Source organism: Cebidichthys violaceus, unplaced genomic scaffold (genome assembly GCF_023349555.1).
Source record: "Cebidichthys violaceus isolate CVI_PGR_0920_01 unplaced genomic scaffold, fCebVio1.0.p SCAF_75, whole genome shotgun sequence".
Taxonomy (NCBI): domain Eukaryota; kingdom Metazoa; phylum Chordata; class Actinopteri; order Perciformes; family Stichaeidae; genus Cebidichthys; species Cebidichthys violaceus.
In genome coordinates this window covers 696,468-718,715 of record NW_027176959.1, presented here as the reverse complement: position 1 = coordinate 718,715, position 22,248 = coordinate 696,468, and the positions used below count along the sequence as shown (strand labels likewise).

Here is a 22,248-nt window from a genome sequence, read left to right as displayed (position 1 = left end):
TTACCAAATATCTCCACGTTGAAGGGAAAGAGTTTTAATTAAAAGTAGGTTTGAGTTCTATACAGACCAGAATTCATTCAAGAATTCAAGTACAATGAAAAAGTGTACAGCTCTCGTTGAGAAAAGAAAAAGCTCAATCTATTTGCAGTTTACATTTCTTACAGGTATCAGTGATAATTACATTATGATAAAAACAGCACCAGATAGACACACTGACCATGCATCAGAGAGGGAGACATACAAAAGGCACACGTTCAATCCCACCTACCATTCAGACACACACGCACCTAAAAATCCCATTCGTTCCTTCTCCCTGTCCACAGTGATATAGGTCTATGTTGTAAACATTGACAACCTGTATTTGTCATTTCATTGAACAATTCCATGAATAGTATTTAAAAGTTATCAAATTGTTTTTAAAAAAAGTTATATTCAAACTGCGGTGTTCATGAAAAGTTGAGCCGATCTTTTCAGATCAAGTATCTTAAGTGTAACAAAGTCCTCGGTTCAGACCTGTCCACCTGTCACCAAAAGTCACGTTCACGTCACATGGTCATTTCATTAGACAGCGTCCCCCCCCCCCCCCCCCACACACACACACACACACTTGGGGGACTTTGAAATCCAGCTGTATCATAGCGTCTTCCTCTTAGCGTCTCCTCCCTGGTTTTGACTGACATCTGGATGGGAATGATACAGTTTTTGAAATGTCAGTGAAAAGCATCAGACAGAATAAAACATTACGGAGGTCGGACGAGATAAAAATGACCACACAGAAAGACATGCCACCACCGACAGACGAGCAGAGAACAGGACGACCCCGAGACAGAGAACAACAGACACTTGGAAGGGGGGGGGGGGGGGGGGGGGGGGGGGTTAATGGAGCAGGCTTTTGAGGGTGGAGGGAGGGTTCAGATTTTACCTGAGAAAGCGAGCTGCAAGTGAGGAGGCAGAGCAACCTGAGACCCTGCCTGGAGACTCTTATACAGATCTGAGGAGACAGGACAGGGGAACAAGAACCGATGAGGGAGGGGAGGAACAGATGGAGAGGGGAGGAGAAGGGGGTGGGGGGAGGGGAGAGAGAGATGGTACAGAGGTGAAGGGGGCGGGTGATGACAGCCAAACGGAGGAGGGGATTGGGCGAATGAGGTGAGGTGGTGGGGGGGGGGGGGGAGTAACCAAGACAGGATTGGGCAGCGTTTTGGCAGAGAAGGTGGGGGAAAAGGGAGACATTTTGGGGAGAAATGAAGCAAAAAGAATGGAATAATGTCAAACAGGAGAAAAATCACAAGCTTACATTTGACACACGATATGATGGTAAAACAAACGGTGCTATGACATAAAACACAAAACAAAGCCTACGCAGAAACACCAGACAAGGCAGCGCCTGCCCCAATGTGTAAACATGAATATTTCACTTAAATAAACATCACATCATATTTAGCAACCTGCCACAGATTGTAAATGTACGTGTGGTGCGTCGTTTATGTTTCAGCCGCGTCCGTGTTTCTGCCCCCTGCGTGCGTCACTCACTCTGGGTCAGGGTGGAGAACGACGCGTTGCTACTGGCCGCCGAGCCGCCGGCCGCCGTGCTGGAGCCCGCCGTGCCCAGCGGGGGCAGGTTCAGCAGCTGGGGGAACTGGAAGGGTAGGGATACGGGCACCAGGCCCCCGAGCATCCCGAACCCCAGAGGGATCGACGAGGCCGAGCCCAGCAGACTGCTGCCGCCCGCCGTGGAGACCTGAGCAGAAGACGGGAGAGGTTGTGTCGGAAAGAAAAACACGTTCCCTCTGTTTGTATGCAAACACGAAACTCAGGGCCGTAAAGCGGACAACACCTCCACCAGTGAAAGTGTGGAATGATCAAACTACGGCACAGAACATGTGAATGTGTTCAAATAATTCATTGAGACAAAAAGGAAGCACTCACTACAGGTTTTGATCTGGACATGCTGGCAGTGCAAACCTGGGGCAACTGAGAAGAGACGGATGACGCTGGGACAGACGCGACCGGCTTGGCCCCCTGAGGTGTCCCGCCCCCCGGCCTCTGACGCTGGCCCTGGTTGGCAGAGGCTATTGTGGGGGAGGCACTGGATCCTGAATGCTTGCTTATGGATATGGTGTTAATAAGGCTGGCGTTGGTGGTGCTGTTGTTGCTGAGCGTCTTCTGGCCTCCTGCAGGAGCGTAGCTAACTTGCACCTGCTTGCCCGCTCCTCCTTGGGCACCTGAGAACACCGGGCGGTACCCGACTGCGCTTTTGGCAGAGTACTGGTGTAGCGGGGGGTTTGCCTGAGACCTGGGGCTTATGGAGACGGAGGGCGAGGCTGAGGTGGTGACGGTGGGGTTGAGGGGGCGCGGCGTGAGCTTGACGATCGGCGGGATGCTGCTGTGGGCCGACTTGGTGAGGGTGGCGTGCATGGGGGTGATGAAGTTGGACTGCGGCCGGGCCTGAACCCCGGAGAGAGTCTGAGTGAGGGAGGGGGAGGATTTGCTCAGCGGGGTGTGGGGCAGGCGAGACGTCTGGAAGGTTTTGGGGAGCATGTGTGAGGAGGACATGAGGGCGTGCGACCGAGGCTGGGGCGACGCGATGATGAGAGTGTCGCTGCCTTTATTATTGCTGCCTTTGAGGGGGCCGGAAGTGGGGGCCCCCGCCTTCGATCCCGGGGCCACGAGCGGGGACGCGGTGGGCGGCGGGCGCGGTTTAGGCGACGACGCCGAGCCAGGCATGTTGGCCTTGGCCACGCCCACAGCCAACGTCCTCTGAGTGTTCAACACCGAGTGTCTGTGCACCTGCGCCGTGCCCTTGACGAGCCCCATCCCGTCCGCCCGCACCGAGGGCAGCGGGGCCGAGGTGACGGAGAGGGGCCGAGACAGAGGGGTGGAGATGGACGAAGAGGTAGAGATGTAGTGAGGTGCGTTGGAGCTGGGGGTGCCGACGGAGTTCTTCTTCTGCTGCTGCTGGATGAGCGGCGAGACGTGGAGCGAGGAGGGCTTGGTGGCAGCCTTGGGTCCGTCGGGGGACGGGGGGTTGTCCCCGTGGGCCAGGCCCTTGGCTGCGTTGCCGAGGATGGCCAGGGCCTGGGAGATGGAGTCCAGCGAGGGGGCCGTCAGGTCCTCGTCGAGGGAATCCACGCATATGGGCTCGGACGGGGACGGAGGCGGTCGCTTGGCAACCTGGGCCGCGGGGGAGGGAGTGGTGCCCGCTGAGGGTGTGGACCGCTGAACCCACGCGGCCTCCTGGTAGTACACAGAAACATCAACACAAGCTGTATTTATCATAACCGAAATGCATCGCACACTTCCAGGTCATGTTAAAAGGAAGAGACGAGTGTCCGTCGTGTAATAATCCTATGAAATGACACTCATGTCTTTATCAAGAACCAAACTCTTTACTGTCGATATGAAAGTCAAGTCTCACCTTTGGCTTGGCCTTGGGAGTAGTGACCATCCTTTTCTTTGCACTGGAGCCCAAAAAAACAACACAAAAGGAGTGAGAACAAGCTAGACAAGAGTTGGCTCTAATAATATATTTATTTTTTTTCATAAAAAGTCACGTGACTCACGTGTAGCCTGTGAGGTGACCGTGAGCCATGATGCTCTCTTTGAACAGCATCCTGCAAAACAGAAAAACACACGTCACAAACATCAACTCCAGAGAGATTCATTGTGGAGGGAATCTACGAAAAGAAAGTTCAAGCTGTTGCAGAAGACATACAAGGCAGCGCTTATCTATTGTGAATACTAACCAACACATAATAATCCTCAGCGGTCACGTACCTGGCCTGCATCCAGCCTTTGGGCCAGAGAAGTTTGACTTCGGTCTCCATGAAGGCTTTGAGGTAGTCCTCTAGAGACAGGGAGTTCTTGCCCTCCAGCTCATAGCAGCCCAGCTTCACCCGCACCAGGTTGCACAGCAGTAACCTGCACGCGATGGAAATACTCCGTCACAACGGGAAAAAAAAAAAAAATCACAGGTACATTATGTGCATTTTCAGTGATGGTGGAGCTGGAATGACAGACGGACGTCGCGTCATTCACTAAAATATGTTCCTCTCTGTGGAAATGTGATTGATCTATCTGTGACAACCGTCTCTCAAATACTTAGAAATTACAAGAAATTGATCATATAATAAGAAAATAAGAGAAACTACCACTGTCACCAACCAGCAGTGACTAATATTTACATTATTCAGGGTTTCAGCCACTTTAGTCGTTACCTGACTGGAAAATTGGTTTTCCAAAACAACAGTTTTCCAGGACACATGGGTTCCCCTGTTATTGCCACTTCCACAAGAAACGAGCCTCCCTTCCTCCCTGAAACTGACCTGAGTTTGTCGTCCCACACAAACTTCTTCCGAGGGCCCATCACCCTCTTCCCTGGCTTCTCCTCGTCGTCGTCCTCTGACCCGTTCTTCTCTCCCTCCCCCGACTGCTGCCTGTGAGCACAGAGATGAACATCGGTGCATCACAACAACTTCATAGAGGATGGAAATACGATTTTTTTTATTTATTTTTTTTAAAGCAAACAGATTCTGCGATAAGCTGCGAGTCACGGCCGACTCTATGAGCGTCCTCACTTTGCCACCTTGGCGATACAGTCCATGTTGTACCGGGCGATCTGCTCCGGCATCACGCTGCACACCGCCAGCTTCAGCTTCAGCAGGGGCGTTCGGAGGCGGTCGTCCTGGGAGACGGGGACAGGCACAGTCAAAAATAACGCACACACACACACACACACGCTAAATATAGAATCAGCAGACCTGGCAGCAACGAAGCGCTAACTTAACAAACAAAGTGGTGAATTATTCCATGGCCAAACATTGCACTTTACTGCGACTTCTAACCATTGAATCCTGCACATTTTTTAAAGCAAATCAAAACAGACATGTTAAGAGCAGACAGCAGAAAGCAGCGCACCTGGATGTTGAGGCTGAGCTTCTTAAGGCGTTTGAGCAGAGCTTCCTTATTGCAGGGCACAAAGGCCTCCAGGTGGGAGTAGACGACGGCGCGCACCTCCGCCGGCTGCTCCTGAACCTGCAGCTCGATGCTGCCGCCGAGTGAAGACACGCAGAGACGAGCGTGAGAGGTTTACAAACGTGTTGTTATCATTTAAAAACAGTGAACATCTGGCACGGTACTCACTCCAGCAGGATGTTGTTCATGTCCAGTGTGAAGAATTTCTTCCTTCCCTCCGCGTCAAACAGACGGGACGCCTGTGTGAAAGGGACAAGCAGTGTGTTCATATTTCATTAAAGGGAGGATGATCATGATGCTCTTTTTTTTACCCCACTATATCTGTAGTACTATCAAAAAAAAAATGATCTGCAGGTTAATCACTAAAGAAAGGAACTCTTAGCTGCAGCTCCGATCTAACACACGTGATCCAGCGGAGTGCTGAAGCTCGTACCGATCTCAGGTCTTCAATGCGCTTGGCGAGCGGCGCCGGGAGTCCGCTGGGCAGAGGGGGAGGGGCCATCACGGTGCCCTGCGACACTCTGCTGCCGCCGGCTTTGTGTCCCATCCCAAAGGAGCCGTTCTCTCCCTGCAGGGGGCTGGAGGGCTGAGGGGAGTCCAGCATCCCGAAGTCCAGGTCGCCCATCATGTCCTGCAGGATGTCGTTGTTGGCCGAGCCCAGCAGCGACATCACGACCGGGTCGGCGGCCAGGTCGGTCATGTTGCACTCGTTGCCGCCGGCGGCCTTGGACTGGGCGTTGAGGAGCGCGCTGGTGGCGATCGGCGCTTTGGCGGCGGCGGTGGCGGCGGCGGTTACGGGACGCGGCAAACCCACAGGCACCCTCTTGCGCAACTCCTCCTTCTCCCGGGTGAAGCGACGCAGCATGTTGGCCAGGTGGATGGAATCCTTCATCAGCTTCTTCCTCTTTTTCTTCTCCGGCCGATGGACGTTCAGGGCCGACACTCTGCCAGGACGGGAGCATAACGAGGAGAAGGGCGGTTCATTGACTCGCGTGGAAAACATGAATTGAGTTTAGGAATTATGGGAAATCAAGAGCAGGGAACTAAAAAAAAATATATATATATATATATATATATATATATATATATATATATATATATATATATATATATATATTTATATATATTTTTTATATATATATATATATATATATATATATATATATATATATATATATATATATATATACATATATAAAAATATGTCAGCGTTCACAAAGAGAAAAGCAGCAAATCCTCACATTTGAAAGGCTGCAATTGACATTTTCTTACGATCAAAGACAAACAATTCACTGACTTTCTATTGATCAACTAAACAATTACTCAACTCTTTTATTTTTATATATATAAAAATATATATATATATATATATATATATATATATATATATATATATATATATATATATATATAAATAAGAGTTATTGCTCCGATGTCTGCGGTCGCTCAACAATCTGCTCATTAAACTGTTGTTGTCACAAGCTTGTGATAGAAACACTCACCCGGGCTTTGGTACTTTGTTCTTCCTGGGTTTCTTGTCCTCCAGAATTCCACCATCTTGCTTTTTTCGACGTTTCTTTATCACCCGCTCCTCGCCTTCTTTCGTCTTCTGCAAAACAGGTGCAGCGGTCGTTTTTTTTTTTTTTTTAATTCAGAGGAATAGCTCAGAAAATGGACATATTTGGCTGCGTATTCTTTACAGCGTGCCTGAGGCGCGAGAGCCTACCTTGAAGCGATTGTCGTCCGCGCCGGCGTTCTCTCCCTCGGAGTCGGACGCCGCTCTGAACTGCAGCGTGCCCGTGTTGATGTAGAAGCCTCCGTGTTTCGTGGTGAGGGAGGCCGGGACCAGCTCGTCATACTGAGGCCCGCAGAGAAGCATAATTACCGTTAGTTCTCCTTCTACTGCCGCGCCAGCCTTTCACCACGGCTCAGAATAACAACGAAAGTCCCAAGTTTACTCAACATGATACTTAACTGTGCAGCACTGTTAGTATACAAGAAGGTAAAGACACGAGACGGCATCAAACTGCAACCTCAGACGACCAATTCTACCATTAAACTTAACTAAGAGCGACAAACGTTTTCCTGGAGATTTTTGAACTTTTTTTTTTTTTGGTCATGTCACGTTGCATTGTGGGACAATTCCGTCCACTACACCATACTCAAATACATAAACAATTAAACAAGCAGAACTGACAACTTTATGTATTAAACTTGAGTATAATTATTGTGAAATAATTAAAATCCACTTAGAAAATGTAGAAACTGGAGCTGGGACAAAACCACGCTCGATCCCAGTACAGCTGCAACTATTAACTGTCAATTAAACCATTTTCTGATGTTTTACAGACCAAACAACTTGTCGATTAATCGAGACAATAGTCGAGAGATTAATTGACAATGAAAATAATCGCTAGTAACAACCCTAGATCTCAGTCAACCCTCAGCCCGAAACAGAAAACTTCAGAACATTATATATTTCGCAAAAAAGAAAAGACTTTTTTTCATTTTGATTTAAAGTCTAGGCGGTTTGCTGACTATTAAGCAACACAAGTGACCCCACATGAGTAATGCAGAAAGTGCAGAGCGCGCGTGTTTCGTCAAAAAGGGAACTCACCGCCTCTGAATTGTCGATGAAAGGGTCCGTCTCATCGTAGCCATAGCCGATGTCAATGAGGTCCTGCATCCTGTCCTTCTTCTTCTTCTTTGGCACACCGCCCTGCAAAACAAGAGGCGAAACACAGAAACATTTTAAAAATGCATACATCAGACGTCCTTCTGCGTTCACGCGGTTACAGCTGTCACAACAGATTTGTGCGTCTTCAGAACACGACTCTTACATATTTGTTCTCAAACTTCTTGGCCATCGCTTCGACCTCCCGTCTCTCGCGGTCATCGTCAGCGAACGGGTCGGTGGGGTCCAGGGGGGGGGCGAGTCCTTTGGGGACTGTTGAACCTGGGAGCTTTACCTGAGGTGGGGGGGGGGGGGGGAATGAGAACATAACGACATGAGAGCAAGTGGCTTTTTAATGTTTTTCTCTGTAGAGTGCCTATTCTCGTGAAAAGGGATCTGAACCTCATCAGACAGGATGTCTTTAATGGGGGCAATGAAATTCTATTACATGAAGATCGGGTTACTAGTCACGAAGAGAACTACAACAACTGTGAAAACACTTGTTTAAAGTCTCCTGTGGCTCCTAGCGGAGCTGTTAAACATCTGGGGGAGTCTGAATTACTGAATGAGGGCGTGGAGTTTTATTCCGTGTCCACGTCATATCGGAGTACTCATAATTACGACAACACAAAGTTGTAATCACAACTTGGACACGTTTGACTGTTCTGAAAGCTCCGCTACATCTGCCTTGACGCTTCTTTGTTACAAATAATCAAAACAAATGTGGACGCCTCACATCAGCCAAAGTAACTCGAATAGATAATAGTGTCTGAAGTCACACTTGCGTCACCCATACTTCCCATACGACTTGAACGCAGCATGGAGGGTATAACAGAAGAAGAGGATCCAGTGTTTCTGGGGTTTCACTCACACAAGGGATTTAAAAGTCAAGATTTTTTTTTTGTCTCTTGTGAATCCCCCACCTTTATAGGTATGGAATTAATAAAAAAAATCCCTGGATTACTCCTTTAAAACACTTTCCTGACTTTAATACCCCGTCCAGACTTTGGCCCAAGGTCACAATAAACAAACAAATCAATATTGAGTTATAAACAGTTATTATAAACAGTTAAATAAACAGTTATTAACTAGGTATCAGCCTTATCAACGCCACCTATGCGCGATAAACAACACATCCAAAGTTTGACACCTCAGCCTCACAACAGCAACCAGCACTTCACTTCCGAAGTGATGCCAGGTTAGGCCCCTCCCGCTCCCATCATGGAGCCATCATGGAGCCTACTGTGTGCTCTAACCTGAGTAAGAGTTGTGTTGACCAGCTCGCCGTAGTTGAACTCGGAGGACCCGCGGTCACTTGGCTCTGACAGCGGGAGGTGGAGGCGGACGGTGGGTTTCACCTCCCCGGTCTCTGCGTCGCATCCCTTCGCGTTCACGTTACCGAACGGACCTCCGCCACCTCCCGACCCGACCGCCGCCGTCGCCGTGGAAGCAGCAGCAGCAGCACCGCCGCCGCCGCCGCCGCCGCCACCTCCATCTCCATCTTTCCCAAAAGTGATGTCGATGGCCTCGTCTTCGCGGCGGCGCTTCTTGCTGGACTCCGGGGTCGGCGTTGGGGTGTTGAACGACGAGATGGTGACGAACGGTACTTTCCTCGGCTCTGCCATTTGACGCTGTCGGTTCGACGACCGGGCACGCGGCACTCCTCTCGAGCCGCCCGCTGGCTGGAGAGCTAAAACCTGGAGATGGTCGACAAGTAACGTTAGAGCTAGCTAGTTGCTCTGCTAGCTAGCTTCCTCAGAATGTGTGCGGCGGGCAACACAATTACTTTTATCTCCTCCCGGCCCGTATTAATCCATACAGTAGTGTCCGCGGCAGAGCCCCCGTCACCTACGAGGGACTTAAACTGTGAGAAATAACAGTTTTGAGCGCTTCCATGAAATTGGAGGTTAGCTACCGCAAGGAGGATTCTGTAGTAGCCATCTTGATCATTATTATCATTATTCAGTGGCTGGGCGTGCGTATGAAAGGAAAGCGGAAGCCGGGGAGGAAAAGGAACCGTGTTTGTCCAATGGCAGCGCTGAAACACGCCCACCTGACAGACAAGCGCGAATGTGCAGGAGGACGATTGTTCTGTACGGGCGGGATGTCCGGACCCCTGAACGCATCACCACAGTTTACTACGGGCGGGATGTCCGGACCCCTGAACGCATCACCACTGTTTACTTCAGGCAGGAATTATCTGATGCTTTTTTTTCTGCCCTGGTTGCTCGTAAAATCCGGAAATTAAACCAGACATCCCCCATCTTCCCCCTGCAGCTAAAGAGGTGAACTTCAGAAGTATGAGTGAACTTCATCTCTGCAATGTGCTCTTAAAATAAAGTAGACAATTATGTAATCCAGATGCAGAGACTACAGATTAAAATTTTGGAGTTTGAATTAATGCTGTAGTTAACACTTTTTAAAAACTATACATGCCAAGTTCGAATTGCGTTTTAAGAACGGGGATATTGCGTTTCTCATAAACAGTTTAATTATTTTACAAACCTTTCATTCATTCGTTTATACAAGCAGCTTTTTTTAAAGTATATTTTGCTATATCATTTGCTATATAAGATATATGATTACTCTGATTTCAGTATTTGTGTTGGTATAGTTGTATGTGCTTGTCTGCTCCGGTCAAGTTAAAGAAAAAAAAAAACACGCAGAAAAATCAATGAAGTGCTGAAAAATGCAGTTTTTGATAAGTTAAAATCTCTCAAATAAAGCGATTTCATGTGTTTCAAGTGTTCATAGCACTTTTAATGCAGACAGCATTCCAGGTTGAGTTGATTCAGGTCATTTAAAATGAATTAATTTTTGCAATATGAAAATATTAATACATGTCAGACTTTTTGTCCAGCCGAAGTGCTAGTCTGTGTCAGTAATGATATCAGATCACACAGATTGTATCAGTATTCATGTATCAATCTCATTTAAATGCACTTTAGTATTTTCATTTGAACAGACTGCAAAAGTGTTACACCGAAACAGCCTCATTTATTGCAGCTATATTTAAATCTACTTCGATTGGCTCAGTTACCATTACCTGTTTGTTTTTTTCATGGTTCTCCTGAGCTATCATTACAGGTCTACAATTTATTGCTGTAGTCTATATTAACCTGATCAGCTGCAAAGACCCAACTCACTTTACTTCCACACACACACACACACACACTTTACTGGTCTTCCTGATCTCTGTAATTTAGCCCTTTTCTTCTAATGTGACCTGAGTTTCAGTTGCTGGTCAGTGACCCTTTATTCTGCAATGTGCAGCAGTCATTTTTAAAAGGACGTTGCAACATTTGGGGTCAGATGATTTAGGCTGAATAATGCCCAACACAAAGTGGTCATGTCTCCCTTCACCTGTACTGGAGCTGACAGACACCACAACCACATGACCCTATAGTCACATTATAGTCACCATTTTACACTTTTATAGTTCTCACTAAACCGTATCAATGTATTTTGACATTTGTGGTCATTTTTACACCTTAACCAGATACATGGTAGTGAATTTATTCTGTATCACACAGAATAAATTCCTCTTCTATCAGCAGTGTGATGGATTTGTACCATACCGGATCAACTAATTGAATATTGAACAGTGGTAATGTGAGTACACAAAGTGTCACAAGTTCCACTGGCTTCATCACTTTAAATAAACAGAAAAACAAAGTCAAAGTGTGAAAACACTGTTTATTGTTGCCATAGCGATCGATTTAAGCCCAATCGGACGTAGCGCCACCCCAGTCAGATGCCTGGGCAGTGGGGGCGGTGGACCAGTCCTCTGTAGCAGGCTGGGTGCTCCAGTCCTCTGCAGGGAAGAAAAAAAATAATAGATAAAATGGATTTAGCATCAAGTAGTGAAATGAACACTTTGAAGTGTTCAGCTAATTTTTAGATTCATTTTAAACTTAATCAAAAATATCTCACCTGCTTTAACAGCTGGAGCAGCTGTAACAAAAAAAGAGAAAAAAAGTTTAGTGTCAAATAAAGTACAAACATTAAGTGGAAGGTTCGATTAGGTTGTTTACAAAAGGAAACTAGTGATCTTACCGGGGGCAGGGAACTGTTGGATGGGCACAGACGGCACAGCAACACCCTCAGACCAGTCGGCCACCTCAGGCTGGGTGAACTCAGCAGCGGGGGCGCTCCACTCACCCTGGAACTCCTCCTTCCCAACAGCCTTCTCAGCTGCGGCCTGCTCCTCCTTCTCGATCTGCATTGACAATGTGTGCATTAGATTGTGTAAGTCAACCCATAATATGCAGCAACCTCAAGCCACCGCAGTTCTCAAGGCGCACTGTGTTCGTCTCACCTCCTCGGGATCCCTGTAGAAGTACAGATCTGGCATGACCTCCCATGGGTGCTCCCTGGAGATGGTTCCCCTCATCCTGAGAACCTCCCTGGCCAACATCCACCACATCAGACCCACAGAGTGGTGACCCTGCACAGTCGCAGATAAGCATCAGAAAATCTGCATTATACACATGTATACTTCACAAGGTCCACAGGTGGGACACCAAAATATTAAAAAGTTTGACATTTTGTGGCAAGACCTCTACTCTCACCTCCTCTGAGTGGTTTAGAGAGAGGCGGAGTGAGAACCAGCATTATTATTTAGCACACGTCCTACACCCAACACTGCACAGACGAGACAGCGCCGGGCTCTAACGGCGTGCAACAGTCAAGGATTTACCCAAGTGACAAAACGGAATATGTTACATATGATCGGTTTCGTCAGTTGTTCTCACCTTGTTGTTACAGGGGATGGCAATGTCCACATATCCCAGTGGGGAGTCAGTGTTGCACAGGGCAATGGTGGGGATGTTGACGTAGGAAGCCTCAGTCAGTGGCTGATGGTCAGCACGGGGGTCTGTCACGATCAGGAGACGGGGCTCCCTGAAAGCCGCCTGGATCTGATTGGTGAATGTACCGGGGGTGAACCGACCGTGGAAGGTGGTGGCACCGGTGGCAGAGGCGAACTTCAGCACTGCTCTCTGAAGAGAGACCAGAAAGAACAAGTTACACTCGGGATCAGTTACATTCTGATTCTTATTCTCATGACACAAATTGAATTGTGGCTCAGGTCACTATCAAACTCCAGTCATGGGACAGCTTGTCCTAATGGTGTTAGCGAAAACCCGGCCGGCTCACTCTCGCACACTTCCGACACCTGAACACCGACATCAGTGCCCGGCTTTAACAGAGTGCTTTTATCACAGTTTATGTACCAGTGTCTCGCTGTGTAAACGAGCGATCACTACAGTCTTAAAGGAAAGTAATTCATCGAGGGAGTTTCACTTTACCTGTCCAGTGTTCCTGGAGGAGATGACGCACACATCAGCTGGGTTTTCAATGGCAACAATGGCCCTGGCAGCAAGCAGCAGCTTCTCCCAGGTCCTCTTCAGGTTAATGATGTACACACCTGGTGATTGAGGGAGAGCCCCAAGGCATAAGCAGAAGGTCTAACTTCATTTACATTTAGAACTTATAGGACTACGGTGCAGATAGCCATAATACTTTTTTTTTTTTAAAAACACTGCCAGGTTTGTTTTTCAACATTTCACTTTCTTCCACTCACCGTCACTTTTTCTCTTGTACACATACTGATCCATCTGGAAGTCCAAGTTGGTTCCTCCCAGATGGGTTCCTGCCGCCAGGAACTTCAGCACATCCTCCTCCTTCATTTGAAGGACATCTAGACCTCCGGACATCGTGACCGCTTTCCCTGCGTTACGAGTTATGGGAGAGCTGGATAAAGAAGAAGAAGAACGGGTCAGATAACGCGGCCGGGTTGCGTCTAAAGTGCGGAGTATGTTAACAGTTCGAGACGAATTATATGCTGCATTACACCACAACTATATAAAACTATTACTTCTTTAATTGGGCAAAAACCTGAAGCTTATTAGGCTTCAGCATACCAGGCTTCAGCATACCGCTAACTAGGCACAGACACTACCGGGTTATGGAAGAGCGTAAACCAAAATGCAAACAAAAGTGTGTGTCTACGTAATTTTACTCTTATATCTCTAATGTCAGATTTCTAATTGTATTTAATTTCGGTTAGCTGCCAAAGTAATCTCATAGAAGTGTTTAGAGTCATGCGCGAGGGGAACACTACGAGATGAGCGCGTGTCAGGGGCTAGCAAGTTAGCTATGTACGTTAGCATATCTTCTTTGGGATAATTTAACGTGAAAAAGACTCGATAGGTCGGGGTTGTACCGCCTTATATCGTGCTTTAAGAGCTGTCTGTCATCACGTCGTCTTCCAGGCGTCATTTTGAGTTTTATTATCGAAATAAAACGGATTAAAAACTCACCACGAAACAACGCCGTATGGAAATCTGACCACACGGTGAAAAAGAGGGCGCTGGGAGGAAATGACGTATTATAAGTACCCGGCTTCAAAGCCTGTGATTGGTTGGTTATTGTGGGGGGCGGATATCGTTTCCCTAAGTCCACCACTAGAGGGCGGTGTTGTGCCATATGCTGTAACGATGGGAGCCGAGGTAACCACAGGTCGGATCGCGGGTCGGATGGGTGTCCCATATTAAGACAGTGGAGATGGAAAGACCATATTAAGACAATGCCGAGACACTGACTCGCCGGTTAAAGACTGACCCGTGTTGCAACTCTATTTGCTCGAGATAAAGAGTTCCAGGCAAAGAGAACACAACGTGTACACAATGTCACAACGAGACATAATTATAATAAAACGTGTCTTATGTGCAGAGCGTTGAATTCTGTAATTCTAAAAAAGGACACTGCAGACGTAAATGACGCAGCGACAGACACATAAGCAGATAGGTTGATTGGGAAATGTGTTGATTCAAAACATTAGAGGCAATGGATCCTACACATAAGGCTAAAAAAAGAAAGAGTGAGAGTGATGTGTCACACGGTGGAATTAACTTCCAACGGTGGAGTTGTTTTCTGAGAAAGAAATCTGGATTGCCAACACATACAGAGTCGTTTTGGTCACTCGTCTGATTTATTATGCTCCCATTTTATATCCAGCCTTTCAAACTGTGGTCCATAATTCAGTCAAAAAAAATTCACAAATCAGTCACCAAATGAATGATTTGCCAGTTCAACGGTGGAAACACTCATTGGGTTTGACAGTGTGCCATACAGCTCGTCAACACGTGGCACACATACGGTGTGTAGCCTGCAGTCAAATGAAGTTTAAAAGACAGATTATTGATATCAAGCTTTCAATTATTCACGTGTGTGTATGCATCCAATAAAAAAAATCAACCAAATTAGAAGAAAAATCTAAATGAGTCGTAGTTTAGTCAGCATATATATATATATATATATATATATATATATATCTCTCTAAGAAGAAGCACTTTATTTTCACATTTTCATTTAGAATTATATTGTTTATTGTTATGCACCAATCACCAAGTCAAATTCCTTGTATGTTCAAACATACTTAGAGTTTCTGATTCCAAATAATAATTCCAATTATTTCAGCAGATAGCGCACGCTCAGCAGCTTAATGTCTTACTTTAAACATGTCTTAATCCTTCACTCCTCGCCCTTATTTCCTATTTGACAGCACAAAGATGAATCACCGGGTTGGAAATGAGCTGAATATCAGACCCGTCGTGTCACGGCGACCCCTGTACAGCCTGGACTAATAACTCAGTGAGTCGTGAGACACGGGCGCTATCTGGATCATTGACGCTGATAAAATGAGTAAACCAAGACTCATGTTCCACAAAGCACAGTGCTTTACTTTCTTTACTTAAAACGGTAAACATCTTTACATCAAAGTACACTTCAGACAAATATCAGAACATTTTAAGGCAGAAGAATGTAAAGAGTTAATACACAAACACACATTTTGTTTTACAGGGAAATAAAAAGTACGAATATGAACAACATTGCGTGGTTGGAGAGGCATTCAAGAGTCTCTCCAGTGTGCGTGCGACAGAAGCGCAGGGGTCAAAGTGCGTTGCAGAAGTCTGAGCTGCATCTGAGACACCGTCTAGACTAATGCTGTGTCTCTGCAGTCTCATAGAGATCACAGCTGTGACAACAGGACACAGGAATTCCCACAGAGGCCAAATAATCAGAATTATTTTTAAAACTTGATGTGCAATACAAGGCGTCATATCGTGCCGGTGGGATTTTAAATTACTTTCTCCAGAGCTACGAAGCACTGGCCAAAGATCTGCTTCCTGAACTTCAGCCATAAGCCAGCAGAGCGCCTTTCACGGAGCAAAGTCTCCTCACCTGTTTCGTAATGTGCCTGTTAGTCTTTAGACAGCAAGTGCAGACCGTCTTCATTCACCGGTCTGCATCTCATGTGTTCTGGTGAAAGATCTTAAGCTCTCATGAGTAGCTTCCGGTTTCACGTTGGCGTCCTCACTCTGTGACTTGAGTTTGAGCTCTTCTCTCTCTCTCTCTCTCAAGCTTCTTATCAACTTCAGGACTCGAGTCCGAAACGGGCCATCATCTGCTCATACACGGTCCATGCCATGGCGGCGATCATGGTCCTCCTCAGGGCCCGTGGAACTGCCCCTCTGAAGAACCCCTGGAGTCTGTGTTCCTGAGAGGACGAGACGGAAGACCAAGGACAGTTAAAACAGTCCGTTCAAACGGATTTGCCCAAAAGCAAAAGAGGGAGGGAGACGGTTACCATATAGATGTATCTGATGGCCTCGGCCGTCCTCAGCTGTGGATTCACTTGGACGTGTGTTTTGACCACATCGGCAGGCTGGGTGATCAGGGAGGCCAGGATCCCCGACAGGATCCCACAGCTGAAGTTAGCCAGGGGGGCGGAAGCAGACGTGCTGATTTCTTGAAGGAAGATAGACAGTGGGTATTTCAATAAATACATAGCCTAAGCAAGACCAACAGCTACTGTTTTTAAATTAAGATTTAAAAATAAACAATGACATGCTGCAGGTTGTTGCTGAATGACCTTTTGGCAGCGAGGCCTTGGTCTGGCTGTAGAACATGACGTAGAGTCCAGAGAAAGGAACGTCTCTGAGCAGAGTGGCCATCAGGCCCGAGAACAGAGCGGCGGGACCTTCAGTCCGACACACGCTGCGCAGAGCGCCGGTCACGCTGCCATAACTGTACCGGCCGCACTGAAACACACACACACACACACACACACACACACACACACACACACACACACACACACACACACACACACACACACACACACACACACACACACACACACACACACACACACACACACACACACACACACACGTTGTTTAGTTTAGTATGCACGCAACACACTCGTCTCAACACAGACAACACGCAAAACGAAAAAACGTCAATGAGCCAAAAAAGGTAAATTAGCCAAAAGTTACGGAGAAATTGGTAAAATAATCAGTTAAAAAGGAACGGATAAACATTTGAAACAGTTAGCTGAACACACGCATGTCTGTCCGTCTGCCTTCGCTTACTTCAAAGCGCGTCTTGATGACAGTGACCGGCAGCATGAAGACCCCTGCCACCGTCCGGGCCCCGCCTCCCAGCAGCACGGCCCCCATGGCCCCCGGGCTGCTGTCCTGGAAGAAGTGCTCCTTCAGAGAGTAGTAGGTGCTGAAGTAGATCCCCACTCCCGGGATGGTCCGAGCAAAGGACTGCAGGATGGATGGGAGGGCAGAGTCAGGAGAGGGGACATTTTAATACACTGAGAGGACTTTCAATGGGAGGAGGAGGGGGGGGGGGGTGTAAAAGACAGAATAATTATGTTCTAACCGGTGAGACTCCCTTCCACAGTCCCAGCAGCCTCTCTGTCCGCACCACGCTCCGGAGCACCGTCATCATCCCCACTCTGCCCGAGCTGAAAGAGGAACGCTCAGATAAGCTGATGGGGACATAATGAACGCTGCCTTCATGCGCGATAACAAGGATTAGCCGAGGTAAAACGTACTATTGTGTTAGTCCGGTCAACACGGCAGTTCTTTTTTTTTTTTTTTTTGGGAGGTCGTAAGGCAACACCACATGTGATGCAACGGTGCGTTCGTGTACACGGACTCACCCGGGCTGCACGCTGCTCTGCAAAGTCTGCAGACGGGTCTTGATCAGGTCTAGAGGCTGGAAGAGCAGCGTGGAGCAGGTCCCGCTGACGGAGCCACACATGAAGGCTTTGACGGCCGGGTGGGCCTGAGGAATAGAAAGAAACATTTGATTTCGTACGCAGCATTACTATCGCGTGCTTAAGTTATTTTCAAATCATTTGTGTTATGATCACATTCTTTAAAGAATTTATTGTGAAGCAGCTATTTTGTTGATGAGCCACAACATTACACACTTTATCACTTACGGTAGTTAAGATGTAACATGGTCCGAGCGGTCGCGGTAGTAGTGCTACTATTCCTAACTGTTGTAATGTTATTTATTCAAAATAAATGTTTAGATCTACTAGAATCTAGTTCATGTTAGAATCTAGACTCACCAGTGACAGTTCCATAGTTTTTTTCGGGACGGTGAATACTCGTCCTCTTTTGTCAATCTGCCGCTCTGCTGCTGTCCACTCTGAAGCGTCTGTCTGCACACCTGAAGAGGAAACAATGAGAAGTGGCCGTTCAGTTGTAAGGTCAGTCTTGCCATACAGAGTCACTCTTACAGGTACATGTGCCCTGCTGTCTGCATCAGGATGAAGATGATCTCTCTCTCTCTCTCTCACTCACTCACTCACTCACTCACTCACTCACTCACTCACTCACTCACTCACTCACTCACTCACTCACTCACTCACTCACTCACTCACTCACTCACTCACTCACTCACACACACACACACACACACACACACACACACACACACACACACACACACACACACACACACACACACACACACACACACACACACCGTAGGCTAAATATACAGATCACCTGACAGACACTGTGCTTCCCATTTGCGACCACCGGACAGACAGCACAGAGCTACTTATCGACTAACCGAAGATCGTTGTGCTACATATTAGGATGGATCTGGTGCTTGTGAACACATGATTAACTAATGCAACGTGTGTGTGTGTGTGTGTGTGTGTGTGTGTGTGTGTGTGTGTGTGTGTGTGTGTCTCATATCATCTGACCATGCATTCATAGGGTGCATGCAGCTCAACCGTTTCAACAATCAGAACCAGGTCGGAGATAAGCTACTTGAGATACTTGCTCAACACATGATAATTAACTGACCTATGGGTCTCATGGTGTGTCACACTGAGTGATAGCTACAGGCAGGGCCAGAATTATCAATTTACACAAAACAAACTGCCTAAGAATACTTCAGGTGTGTTCTTCTGTAGCTTACCCGCCTTCAAAGTTGCAATTTTGTGTTCAACGAACACAAACACGACGCGGTTGACAGAGCGCCTCCTGTGTGATTAAAACAGGTGGTCGTCTTCTTCTTCTTCTTCTTCTTCTTCTTCTTCTTCTTCTTCTTCTTCTTCTTCTTCTTCCTCCTCCTGCTCTGAAAGGACAGCGCGCGGATCCGCACCTTACCAGTTAGTGTCGCAGTCAAGTTTTCTCTCCGTCGAGGAGTTTAAAAAAAAATAACACCGACGAATTTAAATGTCAGCGACAATCCTCCCGCACACCTGAACGCCACTCCTCACTAAAGCGCTGTGCTGCGACAGTGAAACACTTTCTGACCGCCTCATTGAAAACTCAGACCGGCCGGTTCCTGCTCGATGACGCGGCGTTTCGAAACGGTGAGAAAGCCCCGCCCATCTCGGAGGGGCTGGCTTCTGATTGGTTAAACAGCGGGCCGTTGTGTCACTATTAAAGGGGCACCGCAAAAATGCTTAGTACCTGAGATAAAAACAACAGAAAATGTGACGAGTCTTTTATCCGTCATTATAAACATGTAATAAAACATCATGAACATGCTGCTTGGTAGACTTTATGCAGTTGAGATCAACAAACGTACATTCAGTCAAGAAGAACTCCGTCTTTACGTCAATAAAAGTAACCACCACCACAAACTGCTCTTTTACAAGAAAAAGTCGACATTTTACTGACGTAAAAGTACATAAGCTTTATCAGCAATTAAGTGAAAGTACCGAATGAGTCCTTTCCTAAAGAGTTGTACAATTATTATAGCATTGCATCACTTTTATTAATGCTTCAATGCGTTGGTTTTGTAAGTGAAACAATATTAATAGTTGCTCTTTTTTAATATTGATGTATAACTGGAGTAAAAATGTACATTATCCCGTGAATTCTAGTGAAGTAGAAAGTATAAATACCCAAGTAGCTTATAGTCCTGTGAAGTAAATTTACTTCATCACTTTCCCCCACTAGCTATATCAAGACACTAGATCTACATTTGTGACAAACGTAACAGAAACTACCTACAAACAAAACGCTGTATTATAAGTCGTAGTTAGTCATGTCTTATAGAAGAAACGTGCGTCATATGAAAACAAAGAAAAAAAAGTTCTCACCCAAATGTCTCACGCAATCCTCGTTTACTATATTTTATTCCCTTAAGAGTGAAACCGGTTCTGACTCGCTGTGTCCCTGTCTTCTGGAGAAACCCCTACTGCCCTCTGCTGGTGAAAGCGCATCATTTCATAAACAACAACAACTTCAGTCTGAGAGGAGTCGAGTTTTGGACTTCAAACCTGACTTTTACTAAACACATAATCCCCAAAGTATTGACTTAAAAAAAAACAACATCTCTGAAAACAAACATCAGTACGAGCCAATGATAAAGACACAGGCAGACAACATGTAGCGGTTTAGAAAGCCTCTTTAATTGCAATGATACCAACATTTCACAATATGATTTTCCATTCCAGAGGTGCAGACAGACAAACCTTAGAAAAGAACTGAGGAGATGCAGTTTTTTTTTTTGGATTTCATTTGATTTTTAGTGCGAAAGAGCGATTGTTGTTTTTTTGTGTGTGTGTGTTTTATTTTTTTTTAATCTGTGAGCTGTCATTAACACATTCCTCTCACTTCCCAGCAGTGTGAGCCAAAAGCAGCCCCCGAGCACAGCCTGCGAGGGGGTCTCTATCAAACCGCTCATCCTACACATCTGCTCAATGCCACGACCACATGTTGACTCATGTCTACACAAAGCCCCGTCAGCCAGAGTGCAGTGTGCATTGGTTACAGTGATGAAGTACTTCCCCTCAGCAAGCTGTGCTCTGAGAATACAGTGTGTGCTGTGAGTAACAGACTACCCCGTCACCCCATTGAAACTTGCACATAAACAAAAACACTGATAGTGATAATAAATGTAAAAAACAATAATCAATGCATGTCCAGGAAAAAAAACAAAAAAAAAAAGCCAACAAAACCCCGCCCAGTAGAATTCAGCTGCATTTAAGGCCTTAGTGTGTGTTGGCAGTCTGAGCGCTTACTGACTGAGCACGCAGTCTTTCCAAAACCTCCAAGCTTCTCCGTCAATGAAAACACTAATGCAGTGGTTTATAATGTCTAGGCTTAAGTGTTTTTTTTTTTTTTTTTTTGTTTTCTCAACTCAGTGCAAAATTAAGAAATTTCCGCACAATCAAATGCCTTCAGTATGCGTTAATGAGTCCCCAATTGTGTCACTGGAAATCCGCCTTCAATTTTTCCACAAGGAATATGTATGTGTGTGTGTGTGTGTGTGTGTGTGTGTGTGTGTGTGTGTGTGTGTGTGTGTGTGTGTGTGTGTGTGTGTGTGTGTGTGTATATTACATTATTAAGCCCCAAAAAGCGTAGTCACGAGTACTAACTGCAGCTAAATTGATAGGATACATTTCCGCTTATAAACCTTCATTATAAACTGAAGCGAGAGCGCGAGCATAATAAACATGAAGCACTTCCATTCTTAACCATTATCATAAAAAAAACAAAAAAAAAAACAACAACTTCGGCATAAAATACAATTCTATAGATTGAGATATTACTTTGGTCCCCTTCCAGTAATCTGTCTTCATCCATGTAATATTTCTCTCTTTCTTTTCTCTTTCTTCAATTAGAAAAATAGATCCCAAATCAGGACTAATATATTTGTAATGTTTCCTAACAAAAATATTAGATTTTTCCCAGAGAACGAAAAAAATGAAGCAAACAAAACAAAATTTGCCCCCCCCCCCCCCCACCACCACCAAAAAACCCTTGTCAGCATGGCGATTGTCCGAGTTTACTGGCTTCTGTATGTGTGAAGGTGTGTTAAGAATGCATAGATTGTCAATGGTAAAGAGATCAGACTGTCACAGGGCTAAACTTGGAGGAGCGGGTCGAATCCCTGTCTCTAAGTCTGACTCCTGTGTGTTCCTGCCCGCTCAGTAGGTACAGTAATGTGTGCTCCTAAGTGTGTTTGGATTCGGCCTATTCGCGGTGCGGTTCTAAGGAGTCGAGTGGCACGGTGGAGGTTCATTCGGGCTTGGGCTCGGGGGTCTCGGGCTTGAGCTCGCTGTCCTCGTCGCTTTCGATGCCCGCGCGGGGAACGGTGCGGCGCACGGTGAAGGGGAAGTCGCCACGCCTAAAAAAAAAATAAAAAAAGGAAAAGAAAGAAGCGATTCAAAACTTAAGTACAGAACCACTTAAACGTTTTGAGAGACACATTTAAAGACTTTGGTCTGATGGAAAGTTCACTGCATTGAAACTCAATTT

At 46.3% G+C, this 22,248-nt stretch overlaps 4 protein-coding genes and 1 non-coding gene across 9 annotated transcripts in view; all 5 read right to left on the bottom strand.

The window, feature by feature from the left end:
• Window positions 1-12: 12 nt before the first annotated feature.
• Window positions 13-9,603, bottom strand: LOC137892094 (ubinuclein-2-like). Of its 2 annotated transcripts, XM_068737010.1 has the most exons (17): window positions 8,910-9,603; window positions 7,815-7,948; window positions 7,592-7,693; window positions 6,701-6,832; window positions 6,477-6,583; window positions 5,408-5,918; window positions 5,143-5,213; window positions 4,918-5,047; window positions 4,578-4,684; window positions 4,326-4,436; window positions 3,778-3,921; window positions 3,564-3,614; window positions 3,419-3,461; window positions 1,930-3,237; window positions 1,534-1,741; window positions 923-991; window positions 13-680 (listed from the first exon to the last, which is right to left on the bottom strand). In XM_068737010.1, the coding sequence occupies exons 1-17, from the start codon at window positions 9,271-9,273 to the stop codon at window positions 634-636; spliced, it is 3,639 nt and encodes a 1,212-aa protein (XP_068593111.1). In that variant the 5' UTR covers window positions 9,274-9,603; the 3' UTR covers window positions 13-633. The 2 variants fall into 2 exon arrangements, with proteins under 2 accessions (XP_068593111.1, XP_068593112.1); XM_068737011.1 differs by lacking the exon at window positions 923-991.
• Window positions 9,604-11,324: 1,721 nt separating this feature from the next.
• Window positions 11,325-14,038, bottom strand: rpsa (ribosomal protein SA). Its single transcript, XM_068737050.1, has 8 exons — window positions 13,972-14,038; window positions 13,233-13,402; window positions 12,958-13,076; window positions 12,403-12,648; window positions 11,967-12,095; window positions 11,705-11,867; window positions 11,582-11,602; window positions 11,325-11,462 (listed from the first exon to the last, which is right to left on the bottom strand). The coding sequence occupies exons 2-8, from the start codon at window positions 13,363-13,365 to the stop codon at window positions 11,368-11,370; spliced, it is 906 nt and encodes a 301-aa protein (XP_068593151.1). The 5' UTR covers window positions 13,366-13,402; window positions 13,972-14,038; the 3' UTR covers window positions 11,325-11,367.
• LOC137892141 (small nucleolar RNA SNORA62/SNORA6 family) lies at window positions 12,725-12,865 on the bottom strand. The gene has a single exon (XR_011105396.1). It is a non-coding gene; the product is annotated as a small nucleolar RNA SNORA62/SNORA6 family (small nucleolar RNA).
• A 1,334-nt stretch (window positions 14,039-15,372) lies between the features above and the next one.
• Window positions 15,373-20,153, bottom strand: LOC137892107 (mitochondrial glycine transporter A-like). Of its 3 annotated transcripts, none has more exons than XM_068737026.1 (9): window positions 20,085-20,153; window positions 18,950-19,108; window positions 18,087-18,187; window positions 17,670-17,794; window positions 17,387-17,471; window positions 17,089-17,268; window positions 16,587-16,755; window positions 16,302-16,462; window positions 15,373-16,211 (listed from the first exon to the last, which is right to left on the bottom strand). In XM_068737026.1, the coding sequence occupies exons 3-9, from the start codon at window positions 18,099-18,101 to the stop codon at window positions 16,089-16,091; spliced, it is 858 nt and encodes a 285-aa protein (XP_068593127.1). In that variant the 5' UTR covers window positions 18,102-18,187; window positions 18,950-19,108; window positions 20,085-20,153; the 3' UTR covers window positions 15,373-16,088. The 3 variants fall into 3 exon arrangements, with proteins under 3 accessions (XP_068593127.1, XP_068593128.1, XP_068593129.1); XM_068737027.1 differs by having other exon boundaries at window positions 18,950-19,103; window positions 20,085-20,144; XM_068737028.1 differs by lacking the exon at window positions 20,085-20,153 and having other exon boundaries at window positions 18,954-19,319.
• A 221-nt stretch (window positions 20,154-20,374) lies between these two features.
• Window positions 20,375-22,248, bottom strand: part of LOC137892087 (myosin-9-like) — a 30,874-nt gene continuing 29,000 nt past the window's right edge. For both annotated transcript variants that reach the window (XM_068737001.1, XM_068737002.1), the window contains one exon: window positions 20,375-22,117. In XM_068737001.1, coding sequence (XP_068593102.1) covers window positions 22,009-22,117 — 109 coding nt within the window. In that variant the 3' untranslated portion in view covers window positions 20,375-22,008. The remainder of the gene's footprint in view (window positions 22,118-22,248) is intronic.